The 18,704-nt window shown below is 33.7% G+C and overlaps 1 protein-coding gene across 3 annotated transcripts in view; it reads right to left on the bottom strand.

Annotated features, from left to right (window-relative positions):
- MICU3 (mitochondrial calcium uptake family member 3) overlaps positions 1 to 18,704 on the bottom strand; it is a 95,535-nt gene that overhangs the window by 47,870 nt on the left and 28,961 nt on the right. For all 3 annotated transcript variants that reach the window (XM_025471865.3, XM_025471930.3, XM_025472008.3), the window contains exons 2-3: positions 9,198 to 9,351; positions 3,796 to 3,827 (exon numbers count right to left, since the gene is read on the bottom strand). In XM_025471865.3, coding sequence (XP_025327650.1) covers positions 3,796 to 3,827; positions 9,198 to 9,351 — 186 coding nt within the window. The remainder of the gene's footprint in view (positions 1 to 3,795; positions 3,828 to 9,197; positions 9,352 to 18,704) is intronic.

Here is an 18,704-nt window from a genome sequence, read left to right as displayed (position 1 = left end):
ATGTAACTCTTTATACTTTTGAAAATTATTATGGAACCCAAGGAGATACTGTTTATGTGGGTTATATCTATGAGTGTTTAATGCATGTGGAAGTAGATATGGTAATTTTTTAAGATCTATTTATTTTAAAGAGAGAGAGAGAAAGAGAAAGTGAGCAAGACTGAACATGGGGAGGGGCAGAGGGAGAGGGTGAGAATCCTTAAGCAGACACTCCGTGAGCGGGATGTCCTATGCGAGGCTTGATCTCAGGACCCTAAATCAGTCCTGAGTTGAAATTAAGAGCTGGCTGCTCAAACAACTGAGCCACCCAGGCACCCTGAAATGAGAAATCTTTAAAACATAGAAGTGTATAAACATATATTCTATTAGGTGTCAGAGTGATGGTATCATCACTCAACACTTAAACAAGTATCTTCTCAGTGTTAGTATAAAAATATTTTTTACTTCATGGACTCCTGAAAAGGTGTTTGCACTTTAAGAAGAGCCAGTCTATATTATTCTGCAACTTGCTGTGTTACTCAATCTTCAATCTTCTAGGTTCATTCATGTTGATTCCTATAGCTCAAATGTATTTATTCACTGTGGTTTTGTATTCCTGTAATTTGTCTTTGATATGCCTATTTCACAATTCTTTTATTCATTTCTCCACTGACTGACATTTATGTTATTTTTTTTATTCTGGCTATTGTTTGATGCTGCAGAAAATGTGTACAGTACTACTGGTATATTTCTCTAGTATACTTCTCTAGAAGTAGACTTTTTGATATACACTTTCAAATTTATTAGATATTGCTAAATTTCTCTGAAAAGTGAATATGCAAATTTACACCCTCACCTGGTTCTTCTTCTTCCTTGCTAATTATTGGTACTGTTAGATTTCTGGAAGCTGATAATCTGATGGGTGTGAAATAGTATATTATTGGCTTAGTTTGCATATCCCTAATCACTAGTAAGGTTGAGATTCCCTTTTTTTTTTTTTTGAGATTCTTTATATATACCTACCAGCCATTCTACATTTACCTTTTTTTTCATATTGAGCTGATCATCCTTTTTTATCAATTTACAGGAATTTTATACAAGTACAGTACATTTAATGTTTTCTGTTAATATAGTGCAAGCATATTCTCCCATTTGTCACATCTCTTTTAATATTGCTGGCACTCTTTTTTTTTTTTTAATTTTTTTTTCTAATTTATTTATTTATGATAGTCACACACAGAGAGAGAGAGAGAGAGAGGCAGAGACATAGGCAGAGGAGAAGCAGGCTCCATGCACCAGAAGCCCGACGTGGGATTCGATCCCGGGTCTCCAGGATCGCGCCCTGGGCCAAAAGGCAGGCGCTAAACCGCTGCGCCACCCAGGGATCCCTGCTGGCACTCTTTTTATGCCGAAGTTTTTGATATTTACTTTAGTAAAATTTTCCAAAACTTCCTTTGAGTTTTGCTATATGTCTTGTCTAATGAAACCTCTTGCATCCTTTATTTTACTTCTAATATTTCAGAATTTTTGCTTGTCAAAATAAGAACTTAATCCATCTGAAATTTACTTTTGTATATGGTGGTCAGTTTGATATTTAATTTTATTTAGCCCCATGTTAGAAAGACTACTGTTCCAATACCTAAAGGTCAATCTTTCCTCCAGTGATTTATAGATCTCCCATACATGCCTGGGTCTGTTTCTGGATTCTATATTCTATTATTTTCATCTAATTAAAAAATTCTTGCAATAATATAATGCTATTTTAATTATAGATCTATTATTAATCTTAATATGAGACAGGCCCAATGGTTCCCATCCTAATGTTCATCTGTTTGCTTCCCTTCCATCCTTTTCAGAATTGTTCTGAAAATTCTGGGCCCTTACAGTTCCAAATGAATCATCAGTGAACATGATATATTTCTGTATACTTATATTATTTAAAAAATATAATAATATCTTGCACATCTTCTGTTAGGTATACTAAGATCTAAGAGTTTTTGTTGCGATTGTGGGAAGTGTCATACTTGATAGCACAGTTTCTAACTGCTGTTGTTGATGCAGAAACACCAGCAGTGACCTTACTAAGTTTAGTAAAACTAAATTTGAATAAATTTGAAATCTATGCATTTTTATATTTTTCTCTCATAGTTATTGTCCCAATCCTTAGAACCTCCTTCTTTTGTCTCGTCATACTACACGTTAGAGCCTGAGTTAAGTCTACCTCAAGTTTACATTTGCATAATTCTCAGTACCCCTGAGCATGACTATATTTAGAGACAGGGCCTTTACAAAGGTTAATTAAGTTTATTACATGGGGTTATTATGGTGGGTCCCAATCTAATATGACTGATGTCCTTATAAGAAGACATCAAGACAGAGACATGCACAGAATAATGACGTGGGAAGATGACACAGGGAAGAAATGGCCATCCACAAGCTGAGAGAGGCCTCAGAAGAAACCCATCCTGCCAGTAACTTGATCTTGAACTTCCAGTCTCCATATCTGTGAGAAAATAAGTTTCTGTGGTTTAAGCCACCTAAACTTTGGTATTTGTTATAGCAGCCCCAGCAATTTACTATACTACTTTAGCCTAGATTTATAGTAAAACAGTGAGTAATAGCTGTGATAGCAGACATATTTGTATTCTATCTAATTTTAAAGAGGATTTCTAAAATTTCACATGAAAACATCATGTTTGACACTTGATGATCAGATGAGCACTGGGTGTTACACTATATGTTGGCAAGTTGAATTTAAATTAAAAAAATTTTTAAAAAAAACCCCAAACAGAAACATCATCAGCTATAGGCTATAGGCTTTTGGAAGAATCTTTTTTTTTTTTTTTTTTTTTTAAGATTTTATGTATTTATTCATGAGAGAAACATAGAAGGCAGAGACATAGGCAGAGGGCAAAGCAAGCTCCCTGCAGGGAGCCTGATGTGGGACTTGATCCTGGAACTCCACGATCACGCCCCAAGCCAGAGGCAGAGGCTCAACCGCTGAGCCACCCAGGGGTCCCAGGAAGATTCTCTTTAACTGGTTAAGGAAGTACTGTAGAATGCCATACTATTTTTTTTTTTTATGATATACTAATGTTTTTTATCTTTTTTATATTGAAGGTTATCATACATTTAAAAAGTGCAAAAGGAATACACACACACACACATATATAATTTAAAGTCAGAAATTGTTAAGAAATAGAAAATACCAGTACTTTGGAAGCCTCTTTGCACTTCTCACTGATATATCCTTCCATCTCCCTAGAGGTAAATATTGTCTTGAATTTAATATTCATTGTTCCTTAGTTTTCCCACCTATGAATGCATCCTTAAACGGTTTCTTTTTCCTAGCTGTAGACTTTATATAATGGAACTATAATTTATGTTTTTGTGAATTTGCTTGTTATTATGTTTCCCAGATTCATCTAGCTTAAGCACCAGTATAATTCATTTGTTTTTACTTGGTATAGTATTCACTGTATGAATATATAAAAACTTATTTACCTTATTGATATTATATTATAGTCTTTCTGGCCAATTATGAATAACCTAATAACATTTCCGTGAACCTCTCATGCATGTACAAGTTTCTCTAGGTATATTCTCTAGTGTAAAATTACTGGATCATAGGGCATATTCAAGTTAAACTTTACTAGGTATATGTATATGCACTGTTTCAAAAGTGAGATCCAAGAGAACTGCTAGGTACAGGGTATGTCTATCTTTAATTTTAGTAGATAATGCTAAACTATTTTCCAAAATGGGTATGCATATACATAATGTGCATGCATATGTACACCAAGAGCTTTAACCTACCTGTTTGGTAAGCGACTTCCATGTTTTCACAACTGTAATAAACAAATATAAAAGAATTAGATAATAAATACTTCATGTAATGTATATCTAAATTCAGTAACCATCTAACCAAGCTTATATACCTTAAAGACAAAGTATTTTTTAACTTTGAGATGTGGATCTAAGGTATGGTTTTATTTGTGTTTTGTATTTGTTTCATGTACTACAAACTAGTTACAACAAATGATATCAGTGGAATAGGACACATATTTTCCATAATCATTATCTTACTTTGGGGATTTCTGGATTTATAAAGTTAACTTACTCCATGTTAATCATCCTTTGGGCTTAAAAACACAAATACTGATATTTATTAAATATTCATACTAGAATATAAAATATCAACAGAGAGAAATTATATTTTAATTATAATGTTACCCATGATTTCTACGATGTTAGTATCTCTGGTTATAATTCAAATCCAGGTCTCTCTAGGGTGAAGGGGAAGGGTGGGGGCAATGAGAAAATGAGATGAAAAAGAGAGCAGGTAATGGCAATAGGGAGCTAGCTCCTCATCCTTTTTTCCCTTCTTTCCCTGTATTTAAGAATAATTTCTGGAACAAGAGTGTTATCACTGGATAAATTACCTGAGATCACTTTCTTTTTGTGATTCCTCCTCACATCCTTGAAGATCTCAAACACTATAAATCTTATAATACTGGAATAAGTGCACAATCAACACTGCTGTATCCTTTACTCAGATTTGAAAACTCTGAATATCTGATGTCAGCCCAAGAAATTATCTCCAGGTTTATATGTGATTAAGCCCTATAACACAGCTGCATTAGGAACTGGTAAATATTATTTCAGCTACATTACAATAATGACAACCAATAATTTTTCTATATAGTAATGTGGCTATTTCTTTATAATTAATGATAGTTATAGTAAACAGTATATCAAAGTCAAGACTAGAACAAAGGCAGTTTTCGCCATTTAACATTCTTAGTTTTTAAGCAATATAAGTCACTTTTAAGATTGAAAGGATAGAAGTTTGTTCTAAAACTCAGCAAACTGATTTTTATGGAGATCGATTTGTTCTCTATGTAGCAACAACATCCTTTCTTTACCTAAGATAGTCTGTACAAATGTGTAATCAAGTGATTAAAATCACAGGTTTATAAAGAAGAATTCAGCAGTTAGCCTTAATTCCAATACATTTATTTAATAGAGACATCCACCTTTCCATAATGAACAGAAGATTGTAAATAATATTTATTACCTTCCTTACTTGAAATGTTGCAGTATGATCAGAAGAAAAATAAATGGCACAAAAGTACATGCACATGCTCTTAGGCAATGTTCAGAAGCAATTTATCAGAAGAGGAAGTTAGACACACTCTTGAGTTTTGTAGGGTTTATGAGATTTCCAGGGTAAATTATTCACAAAAGACATATTCATTCTGCCGGATATGTCACTATGTTCAGTATTATTAGCTTTTTTTTATAAAGACTAAAGAGCCATTAAGATTGTTCTTCAAAGGATTTTCTGATTTTCTAAATTCCTTATTTAATATGAAGTTACTACATATATAAATATAACTCTGGTGAAGAGGGACTTCAATGCTATAGGATGTATTTTATTTTTTCAGTTATAAGTTGATATTCATTATATTTTTAATACTTTCATGTACATCTGAAAATTTTTAACAATATATTTTTAAAACTAAAAATAATACTTGTAGCTATATGCAAATAATCAATTACTTATTTTAGTTCTAGAAGGGAAACTTGTCTTTTGGGTTCTATTTAAGTAGGTAAAATAAATTTACTAGATTTCAAACACAAACCTATAATCAATCAACAAATGCATATCTCGATTAACATTTATTTGAAATATATTAAGAGAATGTTTACACAGTATATCACTTTTTTCCTGTTAAAGACTTTTTAAAAAATGATGATTATGAATTCAAATGATGATGATGGTGACAATGACAAAGACAGCTACCTACATTTATTAAGTGCTTACTGTGTGTCTGGTATGATACTAAATACAACCAATATCACTCAATCCTCAAAAGTCTCATGAAGTTGCTATTATTTTTATTTTTTATAAATGAGGCGACAAAAGATTAAATAACAAAGTTCTCAAAGCTAGTAAATGAATGCTAAGGTTTAAATATGTCTGTCTAATTTCAATATGCCACATTGATAAACATATATGATTTAATTATTCAGTCTATGAAACACATTTTCTCTTCTGAGGTAAATACTTCTTTTTATAATCCTACACTTTAAAAAAAGTTTTTACAAATATCTTGATATTTAGTGATCGTTCTTAGCTATGTTTTAAAAGTTTCAGCTTGAAATTAACTAATGTTAATTTGTGGTTGTTAAATGCCCTGTGCAGATTTTTTATAATGGAATGTTTTCCTACAAATGATGGTTCTATAATACCTTGAAAAGAATCACCATAAAATTTATTTCCAAAAAATAAAAAGCCACCAGCAGGCTTCCAGTGACTATATTATGATGAAGAAAAAATTAAGAAAATAATGAATTAAAAAATTTTCAAACTATGAAATTCTAAATTAAGCATTACTTAATGAATGACTTCTCAAATATAAGTTTGACAAATTATAGCATTTGATGCAAAAATACCATTTGATATTCTAAAAAATACATAGTTATATCAAATTTGTGCTAACTTAAATATAAAAGGTCCACATTGTATGAAATCAATTAAATGTATGGAATGCATATCTGTTTTTGTATAAGAGTCTTTTTCTACATAGTCACTATACTTATGAAGCTTAAAATATTTAAAGAGGATAAAAAGTATCAAATAACCAATTCTAAGGCTAAATATGGTTATTTGGCACATGGTAAGTACTCAATAAATATTTCTAGAAGGGAAGGAGGAAAGGGAAGGTAAAGGAGCAGAGATATAATCCTTACCATAGCCCTCAAATTTTTCCAAAAGAGTCCTACTTCATTTGTAGCCTTTTCTATTACTACTATCTTACATACTCCCAAAGTGAACTACTTTGAATATACCATTTGCTCTCCTGATCCCATGTGTTTGTTCACGTAGTTCCCTTTCCATCAGTTACTAATTTCAGAGTCTTCTGACAAAATATAGCATGATAAAGTTTCTCCTTCAACTACTCTATTTCATTTCCTTTCTATTTTACAGCCAAATATCTTGAAAGAGTCCTTTATACTCACTGTTTTCATTTCTTCATCTTCTGCTATTGCAAGCTAGTCTTTCTTTGCTCTAATGACTACACTGAAACATCATTTTAAAAATCATCAATAGCCTTCAAATTACTAAATCTAGTAGACATTTTTCTGTTCTCATCTAACTTGACATCTTATTTGACCATTCTGTTCATTTTTCTTGGCTTCTATGACTCTATACTCCTGATTTTATTCCCATGTTTCCAGATACTCCTATTTTTCCTTTTGAGGCTCATCTTTCAAGCCTTTGCACCTTCATCATTTAAAGTCTAGGAATTCCTCAAGGATTGGTTCTTGGTCAGCTATATTCTCATACTATACTGCCTTATAGGCAGTGTTATCCATACTTACTGTATTAATTACCAACCACATAGATGAATCCTAAATATACACTCTACCCAACCCTCTCCCCTCATCTCCAATGGAAATAATCTAAAATGTCAAAAATTAATTGATTAAAAATTAATTTGCAAAGTAGCCAATTTGCCAAATTATTTAGATTTTTTTTTTAACTTTTAGACGTTTGTTTTCATCTCACATAGTTACTTTTTTGGTTACTGCTAAGAATGCTTAAGAACTTATCATGGCACCTTGATACTTTTTCTTCTGCTGAAATGCTCTACTTTCAACTTCCTATTAGCCTACTTAACTCTTACATGCAATTCATATTTCATGTGGATATTTATTTTCCCAGGGAAGATTTCCCTGAGCTACCTAACTGACCTCTCAAAAATATGCTCTCACAGCTTCAAGTTTCTTTCATGGCACTTATCACAGATGTAATTTACTATTTATTTGTATACTTCATTGATCAGCATGGGTTTTATCCACTAGACTGTAAGCATCATGAGGGTGGAGAGTCTATTTTTGTTTGTTTGCTTCCCTCACCGCTTTATTTCCAGTGCCTAGTGCAACACCTAGCATTTGACAGGTGTCTTTGATTACATGTCATAATTTGCTATGAGAAGAAATGGGAAGTGTGCATAAAGTACTCTGTTGCATTCCAAAGTACTATGGCTGTCTTGAGGAAAAAGTACTGTGATTCTTTGAGTTGTGAACTGAACCCTTTTTCATGGAACACAATTTTTACTTGAAAGAACTGACAAATTATGATTATTTGGACTTGGGTATTTGGCAAGCATTTTCTTAAAAATGAACAAAGCTATTGCTTCAAAAAAACAACTGACAATATTTGATGCCAGTGATAACATTTGAGCTTTCAAGTAAAAATTAGAATTTGGGAGAACTTGTATACACCACCATGAGTTTGACAGCTTTCCAATAAGACTTTCATGGTAATATTATGACAATATCACTGAATTATTTTTTTAAATAAATCGCCTAAAAATATGTCAATATTTGGAAGATCTGCATAACTAAATCAACCAGTATCTTCCATTTGATGTTACTATATAAGGGTAAAAGATCCATTCCAAGTGCAGTGGGGGCCAATGGATTTTTTCATAACAGATGACAAAGTTTCAAATTCCACATTACAACTAAACTCTAAGGAACTACCACTAGCCTTTGAAGTATCAAAGAAGAATATCTACAATAATCTGAAAGGGCTATTAAAGTACTCTTCCTTTTCCTTACTTCTTTACCTGTGAGGCAGATTTGCTTAATATACTTCATGAAAAACAACACACTGCAACTACTGGATAAAAAAAGCAGATGAGAATACAGCCATCTTTTATTAATCAGACGCTGAAGAAATTTGCAAGACTGTACATAATGACAAAGAGTTTGAGAACCACTGCTCTAACACATGGAAAGATGAGTAATAGTCTATATTTGCACTGTAGGGGCCATGACAAATACAGAAAAGATATAGGTAGAATTCTTGCCCCAGGTCTAGCTTCAAAGCCAGTCCTCTGAATTACTCTGTTCATGCTGGATATAAGAATTGAATAAGCAGAATATGAACCTATTATAAAGAATATCAAGAGTGACGTGGTTTTTAAGTTTGATGAACTAAGAAAGAGTAAATAAATGCAAGTTTGTGAAAAGAGTTTATAAGAAATATTAATTTAGTAAGGTTATATAGCATAACGTCTTTTGAAATACCACATTACTTGGTTAGTTGTTCTAAAAACTTACCCTGCTCCACACTTTAACAAACTGGAAATAAGAAAAAAATCTTATAAAATCATTAAGAGAATTAAAAAATATATACTTACATTTGGGCTCATCTGTTGTAACAGCCAAAATAAAATCATATGGAGTCATGAATAACTGCCCTTCACATTCTATAGAAGCAAACAAACGAAATCTCCTTTCCCGCGATGTAGCATAGAGGTCTAAGTCTTCAATGTCTGATCTGTTGATAGCAACCTAAAGTTAAGCAAGCAAATAAATATGGACTGTGTGAAATAACATCTCCTTCAGAAGCTAAATGCTTTTAATTATGCTAAAAGTGAATTAATAAGAGTAAATGACAAAGTGTGAAAACGATGTCTTCTGGAGAATTTAATCATTTTATAAATAAGTTACCCATATGAATAAAATGAATTCATGTTTAAAAGATCTTACTATAAATATCATTTTGGGCCTGAAAATTCTAAACTGGCACTTGAAGGACCTGTGATTTATTTCTGAAGTTTCAGTTTCAGAAAACATCAAATTTCTGAGCTAACAGTTTCTTTTTTTTTTTTAATTTTTATTTATTTATGATAGTCACAGAGAGAGAGAGAGAGAGAGAGAGGCAGAGACATAGGCAGAGGGAGAAGCAGGCTCCATGCACCGAGAGCCCGATGTGGGATTCGATCCCGGGTCTCCAGGATCGCGCCCTGGGCCAAAGGCAGGCGCTAAACCGCTGCGCCACCCAGGGATCCCAGCTAACAGTTTCTTTAGAAGGAACATTAACTCTTGCTGAATGCTTACTATGTGCTTTCTATATAGCCTTACTGATCTAATTAGAAATCTGCTCATAGTCTATGGATTTTCTAAAAGAAGAATTCTGATATGCTATTCAGGGCTACCACTAAGAAAACCACTTAGTGGCAGTGCTTAGGTTACAACTGAAGTTGCTAACTCTAGATCCCTAGAGTAGAGTTGCCACCAATGGTTGTTCTGAATTCTACCTAAGGTGAAGATTAACAGAATTAGAAGGAATGTTTATATATGGGGGTGGCAGGGGGCGGGGGGGGGGGGGGGGGATAGAGGAAGGAAGTGTCTTTTGTTTTCCTTAATTTCAAGACCTTTCTTTGTGGATAATTTTTCATTGCTATTTACTTTTTCTCTGAACTACAGCAAATTTGTTAATAGGATTTTTTTTTTTTTTTTGCTGATTACAAAAGTGATGCATAGTAATTGTATATAATTTAGAAAACAAAATTTTTAAAGTTTATAGATACAATTTTTTTCTTTTTTGGCAAAAATGGAATTACACTGCACTGTTCAGTAATCTGATATTTTTCAGTTATTAATATATCAGGGCTATTTTCTCACTAAATACTCTAGTAGATCATTTTTTTAGTAGCTGTATATTTCATATCAAGTGTTTACGCCATAGCACAATTTATGAATTGCTCATGGCTAAATATTTACTTAGGTGATTCACAGTATTTTACTATTGTAAAATGATGTTAAAATGACCAGCATAGAATATATTTACATATATGTACAGAGTTCCTTGAGATAAATTCCAAGGAGTGGATTTGATTGGTCAAACAAAACCTTTTCATATATATTTTCACTCTGCCTCTAGGGAATTAATAGCAATTTACATTACTATCAATAATGAAAAAATTATATTTTATACATTTCATAAAAATTATTTTATAGTAGAAGAAATTATTATTTAGGATGGCAAGCTTATTCTTTTTATTGTTTCTTCCATGTCTATGATGTCATAATGCAGATTATGTATAAACTATTAAAATTATTTAAATATCAATATCTTGAGAAGCTGTCTCAAAATAATCCATAAGAACTTTCAATAAGGAGATTACATCTTGCATTTCTAAGTTACACTTTATTAAATGAAGAGCCAGGCAAATGACTAGTATTTTCCCCACTATTCTGAAGATTAAGACTTTTAAAAAGTAGTCAAATAAAATACAAGTACTCAAATAAAAACTAAAAAAAGGGATCACTCCCTACTTTTTAATGGCATGTATAAGAGACAGAATATATATGTCAGTGCCTTTAAGAAAAAATACAATCTATACGGAGGGACAAAATACTAGTTGGAGAGACAAAAGGTGCAAACTTGGAAGAAAAGAATGAGTCAAGTTAGAATAAATCAAAATAAAGCACTATAGAAGTTGAGGTTAATAGGAAGGTTTCATAGGGCACCGGGGTGGCCCACTTGGTTAAGTGTCTGCCTTCAGCTCAGGTCATGATCCCAAGGTCCTGAGACTGGGACCCTGAGTTCGGGGGGATGGTCCCTGCTCAGTTAGTAACCTGCTTCTCTCTCTCCTTCGGTTGCTCCCCAGCTTGTGCTCTCTTTCTCTCTCTCTCAAATAAATAATCTTAAAAAAAAAAAAGTTTTCAAGAAGAAAAAAACAGGAGTTTTAACATTAGGAAGAGATATGAACATCCTAGGTTTACACAGCATATTTGAAAAGATGGTAATAATCTTCCCAGAGCAGAAGATTTACATTCATGGAAAAGGGTAAGTAAACTGATAACGATTTCTGAATGCCAGACAAAGCACTGGAATTTAATCAGATAGAAAACATGGCTTTAGGAGATTCTTACGTAGAGCAATGACACAAAGAAAATGTTGCTTTAGAAAGATAAAACAGCTCCATACCAGAGACAACTTAGTTCAGTAGTATGTTAATAACAATTACTCAGGTAATCCATAAGTATTGGGAAATTGTTTTGGCTCTGTCATGATGAGAAGTGAAACACTGAACAACTTAATGTCAATAATGGGCAATAATTTCCCTGAAGAGTCTAACAACTTAGGTCCCTTTCTATACATATATCCCATGGGGTTCTTCTTCCTCCTAGGATAGGGAAATCAATCTTGTCTGTGACCACAGCTTACTTTCTTGCTTATTTCCTGCTAGGCCATTTCCTTGGACCTAATTGGCGCCAATCAACCAAGACTCATTTCCAGGGAACTTCGGGAAGGATTACTCTGTGTGGAGCTCTCATGGTTTCTACACCACTATCTGAAGCCATGCCTTAGTCTAACATCCTGAACCACCACAATTTTTGCATCTAACATCTTTATTTGTCATGATCTAATATGGACTTGATCTGTGATTTCTGCCCCTGCCTGCCGCTGCCATTGCTGCTCATGATGTATTTGTGTTTTCTCATCAAACTTTTCTTTCTAAGTGTCTGTCATTGGTCCCAGCAGGTCAAACCTGCTTGACCACTGCAGCTGGGAATTTGATCCACCTTCCATGAGCTAATGCTGACAACTCTTCCTTCTCCTTAACTTCTACTAACAATCAATCCACAAAACCTGTTACTCTCCCTCTCATTTCTCACATCTGCCACAGTCATCACTTTTGTGTAGGCACCCAGTACTTCCCTAAAATTTTACAGTAATGGCCTGTGATTTTTGCCTCTAATTCATCCTACACTGAGAGAAAACAGGCAGAACTACAGAACAGTGTGAAATCTTTTAACCACCTGAGTAAATGTATCAGAAAAAAATCTGACCAAGTGGAGTTTAAGGTTTTCATTAAAACTCTACTGTATGAAAGAATTCAAGATTTCAAGTAATATTACAAATTACAATATTATAATATTATTACAAAGCTGTAATGATCAAGACACTGGCACAAAAACAGACCCTAGATCAATGCAACAGAACAGAAAATCCAGAAATGGACCCACAACTATATGATCAGCTAATCTTCAACAAACCAGGAAAGAATACCCAATGGCAAAAGGACAGTTTCTTCAACAAAACGTGTTGGGAAAACTGGGCAATAGATGCAACAGAAATAGAGGCAATAGAAATAGAAAACATGCAAGAGAATGAAACTGAACCACTTTCTTATACCATATACAAAATTAATTCAAAAATGGATGAAAGACTAAATATGACACAGGAAAACGTCAAAATACTAGAAGTGAACATAGGCAGTAACTTCTTTGACATCAGCCTTAGCAACTTCCTACTAGGTACTTGGAGGCAAGGGAAACAAAAGCAAAAGTGAATTACTGGGACTTCAAAACAAAATCCTTCTGCACAGTGAAGGAATCAACCAACAGAACTAAAACACAATCTTCAGAATGGAAGAACATGTTTGCAAATGACATACCTGACAAAGGATTAGTATCCAAAATCTATAAAGAAGTTATCAAATTCAACAGCCAAAAACCAAATAATCCAATTGAGAAATGGGCAGAGGAAATGAATAGACATCTTTCTGAAGAATACATACAGATGCCTAACAGACACATGAAAAGATGCTCAACATCACTCATCATCAGGAAAATACAAATCAAAACTACAATGAAATATCACTTTAAATATGTCAGAAAGGCTAAAATTAACACAGGAAACAACAGATGTTGGCAAGGATGTGGAGAAAGGGGAACCCATGTATGCTGTTGATGGGAAAGCAAACTGGTGCAGCCACTCTGGAAACAGTATAAAGGTTCCCCCAAAAGTTAAAGATAGAACTACCCTATGATCCGGCAATTGCACTACTGGGTATTTATTCAAAGGATATAAACGTACTAATTCAAAGGGATGTAAACACTCCGATACTTAATAACAGCATTATCAAAAATAGTCAAATTATGGAAAGAGCCCAAATGTCCACTGACTGATTATTGGATAAAGGAGTTGTGGTATGTGTGCCTATGTGTATCTGTGTTTGTGTGTGCATGTCTATACACACACGTAAAATGTAAATTAATCAGCCATCAAAAAGAAATGAAATCTTGCCATCTGCAAAAATATGGATGGAACGAGAATGTATTGCTAAGTGAAATAAGTCAGACAAAGATAAATACAAATATGATTTCACTTATATGTGGAATTTAAGAAACAAAACAGGGCAGCTTGGGTGGCTCTGCGGTTTAGTGCCTGCCTTCGGCCCAGGGCGTGATCCTGGGGTCCCAGGATCAAGTCCCACATCAGGCTCCCTGCATGGACCTGCTTCTCCCTCTGCCTGTGTCTCTGCCCCTCTCCCTTTCTCTGTCTCTGTCTCTCTCATGAATAAATAAAATCTTAAAAAAAAAAGAAAAGAAACAGACAGACGGGGGGCGGGGGGCAGAGAGAGAGGCAAACCGTAAAACAGATTCTTAACTATAGAGAACAGCTGGAGGAGAGGTGAGGGAGGATGGGTTAAATGAGTAATGGGGATTAAGGAGGGCACTTGTGATGAGCAGTCGGTGTTATATGCAAGTGATGAATCACTAAATACTACTCCTGAAACTAATATTGCATTATATATTAAGTAACTGCAATTTAAATAAAAGCTTGAAACAGTAACAAAACTCCACTTAATGAATTCTACCCCTTTTTATCTTAGCAATAGTATCCATCATTTTTGATAATGGCATTAGGTGATGCCTACAGGTCTACAGATTTAGCAACACCTTAAAAAGAAGGGCTGGGAAGGAGTTTGAGAATGGTTTGTGGCCCAGACAAAAAAGTGAATCCTAAAAGGGAAGAATCTGATTTATGTATAAAAGAGAAAACCAGAGCCTGGTGCTTAAAAGGGTTTCCTTCTACTGCAGACTTGTTGCTTCTTTCACTGCCTCTTCTCAATTTAGTGTGATAAATCATGTAGTGCAATAATATACATTGGCACTGCTCAAGTGTAACATAAACTGGTAAAAAGTAAAAACCAATTTTCCCACGTTAACCCAGTATCCTGTCCCGATCCTAGACTATTATCTCTGAGTAGAAGGAATGGGTTCATGTGGGTGGAGAATGGGATGAAGTAAAGAGCAGAACAAGAAATCAGTACTTTGGTTGGTTTTATATTTTCTATTCTCTCCCACTGACTTATTTATCTCTTCCCACTCAGATGCCATATTGTTTTAATTACTAATAGCTTGTGGTTATGTTTTGATATTCGGTAAGGCAAAATTTCATCTTATTATCAATCTTTTAAAAATATTCATGGTGATTCATACTCAATTTTCTCTTCTAAGTGAACTTTGAAATTAATGCATCAAATTCTATTTAAATAAAACTACTACCATTTTGTTGGGGATGACATTCAATTTTGGTGTAAAAGACTTGATATTTTTTTCCCATCTGGGAACATGGATATCTATTTATTCAGGTCTTCAACTATGTCTTTCAGTAAAATTTTGCAGTTTTCTTCATATAAGTTTTAAATATTTTGGTACATTTTATACCTTCTATGTAATTATGAATTGTGAATGGAACCTTTTATTCCTATTACATTTTCAACTGATTATTTCTGATGAATGGGAAAGCTACTGACTTTGATATATTTGCTTTGTATCTAATTACCTTTTTAATTCATTCATTTTAATAATTTTTCCTTTGATTTTCTAATAATTATAAATTCTTTCACAATAATGACATTTGTAGCTTTTCCTTTTTAGTATTTATGCTTTCATTGCCTTAATTATGAGAGGTCTATGTCTCTATGTTGAATAGGTATCAGTTAATAGAAAGCATTTTTATCTTTTTCCATGTTTTGAAGAGAATGGTTCTAATGAATTGCCATTAAATGTAATGTCTGCTGTTGGTTTTGATCATTATCTTATACCTTAAATCAGGAATGGGTATCTGTTTTCCTTTGTTCAGTGCAAATAAATGTGTTTAGAGTTAGACTGGTCCTCAGACACCTTAGAGATCATCTGGTCCTCTTGTTTCTTTACCTTTTTTACCAAAATAGAAGCATAAATATGAGTCCTCAAACAAAAATTTTAAATGTGTTGGGCAAGTACAAGCATAGTAGAAATCCTCAAATAAAAATTCAAAAGGTATTGAAAAAAACTCTATTAGTTATATTAGCTCTTTAACAATTTTTAGTTTCCAAGATGAATATTTAAAATCAATTAATCAGCTAATGTAAATTCATTAATTCATCCAACAGATACTTGGTGTGTACCTACTTACAAATGAATTAATTATAAAATAATCAATTGGAAGCTTACTTAATCTAAAACTGTGTTAGAGACAAATGTGAGTAAGCTTGGTTTAATCATGGTCTACCTATATATGCCCACTTACAAACCTTCCAACTGTCCACGTGCTTCTTTCTCTGTAGTTTATAAACAGACTATTTTCTTAATGAATGATCTAACAGCACAGAGGAAGAATTTAGGTTTGGTTTTGTTTTGTTTTACTGTGCTATAGTTCTAACCACATTAAACTTTACAGTGTTTAGGAGGTCGATAAGGAGCGGTGGTCCATGAAGTTCAACTAAGGATACTGATTTGATTCACTAGAAGCTCTGAGTAAAGGGACAGCTTCAGCCTAGTAAATTCCCAAAATATTAGAAGGAACTCTCAGACCTTTAAAGGATTCAGCTTTACTTTTGAACTTTCCAAGGTTTAAAAAATCTAAACCTTCTGAAGTTCTAACATCACTATTATGAACATTGAAAAACAAGAACCAATAAATAAAGGTGAAAAATGATATTCAAACCAGTTTACTAATCCTCTTGGCAGTCTTGCTTGCTTACAAATGACAATGATCTTGTATCATGTTAATGTTCTGAGCATTTTAAAATACAGCCATTTCCCTGTAGCACACTGGTGTGAACCTATGGGTATAATCCTTATATTACAAGGTATACAAAAGTATACCAGTATTCACTGGCTGATCTACTTTACTTTAATACCTTTCTGCTTACCTACAACCAATATATTTTTCTAAAGTTAATTTCTAAAGCTTAAAATTAACCTAAATATTTTCCATTAATATGTATTGTTTCAGGGATCCCTGGGTGGCGCAGCGGTTTGGCGCCTGCCTTTGGCCCAGGGCGCGATCCTGGAGACCCGGGATCGAATCCCACATCGGGCTCCCGGTGCATGGAGCCTGCTTCTCCCTCTGCCTGTGTCTCTGCCTCTCTCTCTCTCTCTGTAACTATCATAAATAAATAAAAAAAATTAAAAAAAAATATGTATTGTTTCAGTAAATAATACCTTTTGCATCACAAATTCCCAACATAGAAAAACTTATCAATAAGTACAATATACTTAAGATGAATGGAAAAACTGACCTGTAAGCCAAAAAACCTGAATTATATACTGTTAGTTGTTAAAGCATTATTAAACTGAAAACCTCCATTATCAATCCTATTAATATTACATACTTAAAAAGTAAGCCTTTCAAAAGTAGTTATACAATATAACTAGTCCATTTGTGGACAGCTGGGAAAATACTGACAGGAGTTAATGTAAGTCATGGTCATTTAAGAAAAATTCTTAATTTCCATAGGTTGACAAACTTAAAAACATCTATTTGGGAAATTGAGGAAGTGACAGCCTTTAAATTGTTATGGAATATTAAAGAGAAAACCCTCAAGTTTAGAGTGGTTACAAAGGGAAATAGCCTCTGTAAGAAGCTGGAGGAAACTAGAAGCATAGATGGAGCTGAAGACTGGTTAAGCTTCTAAGAAATAATTTCTCCAAAGTAGACACAACACAAAGTTTCCACAATCCATCTTTCCTGGAGATGCTTCTTTTAAATGACTTATTATAAGGTGAAATATTTTCTTTCTATATACTCCTGCTTTTGGAAGTTTTTGTTGTTATCAGCAGACCCACTGAAAAGGCTCATGAAACCAAGCTAACACTGACCAACATCTAGTCCTAACTTGTTCATAGAAACAAGAATGAGTCTAGTTTCACTCTGCCTGAGATGAGCTCTGGGAACTATAATAGTCTATGAGCTCTAGTCAGTTCCAGGAATATTTTAGATCAACTCAACCCTTCATTTCTCTGGAAGTGAGAAACATTTGCAGCTATTTCCAACAAGATGAATTTTTGCTCCATATCAAATAGTCTAGTGATTCTTCCACTCAGACTCTCAGAAAGAATAACTTCTGCAGCCATGCCCTCTCTACTGTATAAGATATTGCTCCAAATCAAGCCTAATTAATCACATCCTTGTAATAACATACCTGAAACTTTAACAGTGAGAGTGTTGAGAGTTCCCTGAGAGTCAACACTGTACTTTTAATAAATCCTAGTTATTTTCTTTACACATCTCTATTATGTCACTTGTACTCCTTTCCCTCATTCTTATTGGGTTGCAATTATCTGTTTACATATCTGTCTCTGCCATTTAACCAGGAATTCCTTGAAAGGAGTAGTTGTTATGTTTATAAGAACTTAACCAGTGATTAACAAAATGCCTGGCTCATCTAAGGGGCTTGGTAAATGATTATCGTGTGAACAAATAAATGCCTGTAGATGAAAACAAAACTAGCTACTAATAAAGAGCCAAAGGGCTACTGAGTCTGGGTCAGGCAGGAGACGAGGACAAACAAAAGAGAAACTTCTGATTCCAAACTAGGAATTCAGAGTAAGATAATAAAAGATAATCTAAAGTTTTAGTGAGAAATATATGGCATAATTTATGGGTATCTTTTTTAAAAGTTGTTCAAACACATCTTTAAAATTAACGTTAGTAAATGCTTAAGTTTAGCTATTGCAATAAGAAGGCATATGAGATTGGGACACCTGGGTGGTTCAGTGGTTGAGGGTCTGCCTTTGGCTCAGGTCATGATCCTGGGGTCCTGGGAATGAGTCACACATCTGGCTCCCCACAG

This window comes from Canis lupus, chromosome 16 (assembly GCF_003254725.2).
Source record: "Canis lupus dingo isolate Sandy chromosome 16, ASM325472v2, whole genome shotgun sequence".
NCBI classification, from domain to species: Eukaryota; Metazoa; Chordata; class Mammalia; order Carnivora; family Canidae; genus Canis; species Canis lupus.
The sequence above is the reverse complement of the archived record's forward strand: the minus strand, read 5'-3'. Positions and strand labels throughout refer to the sequence as shown.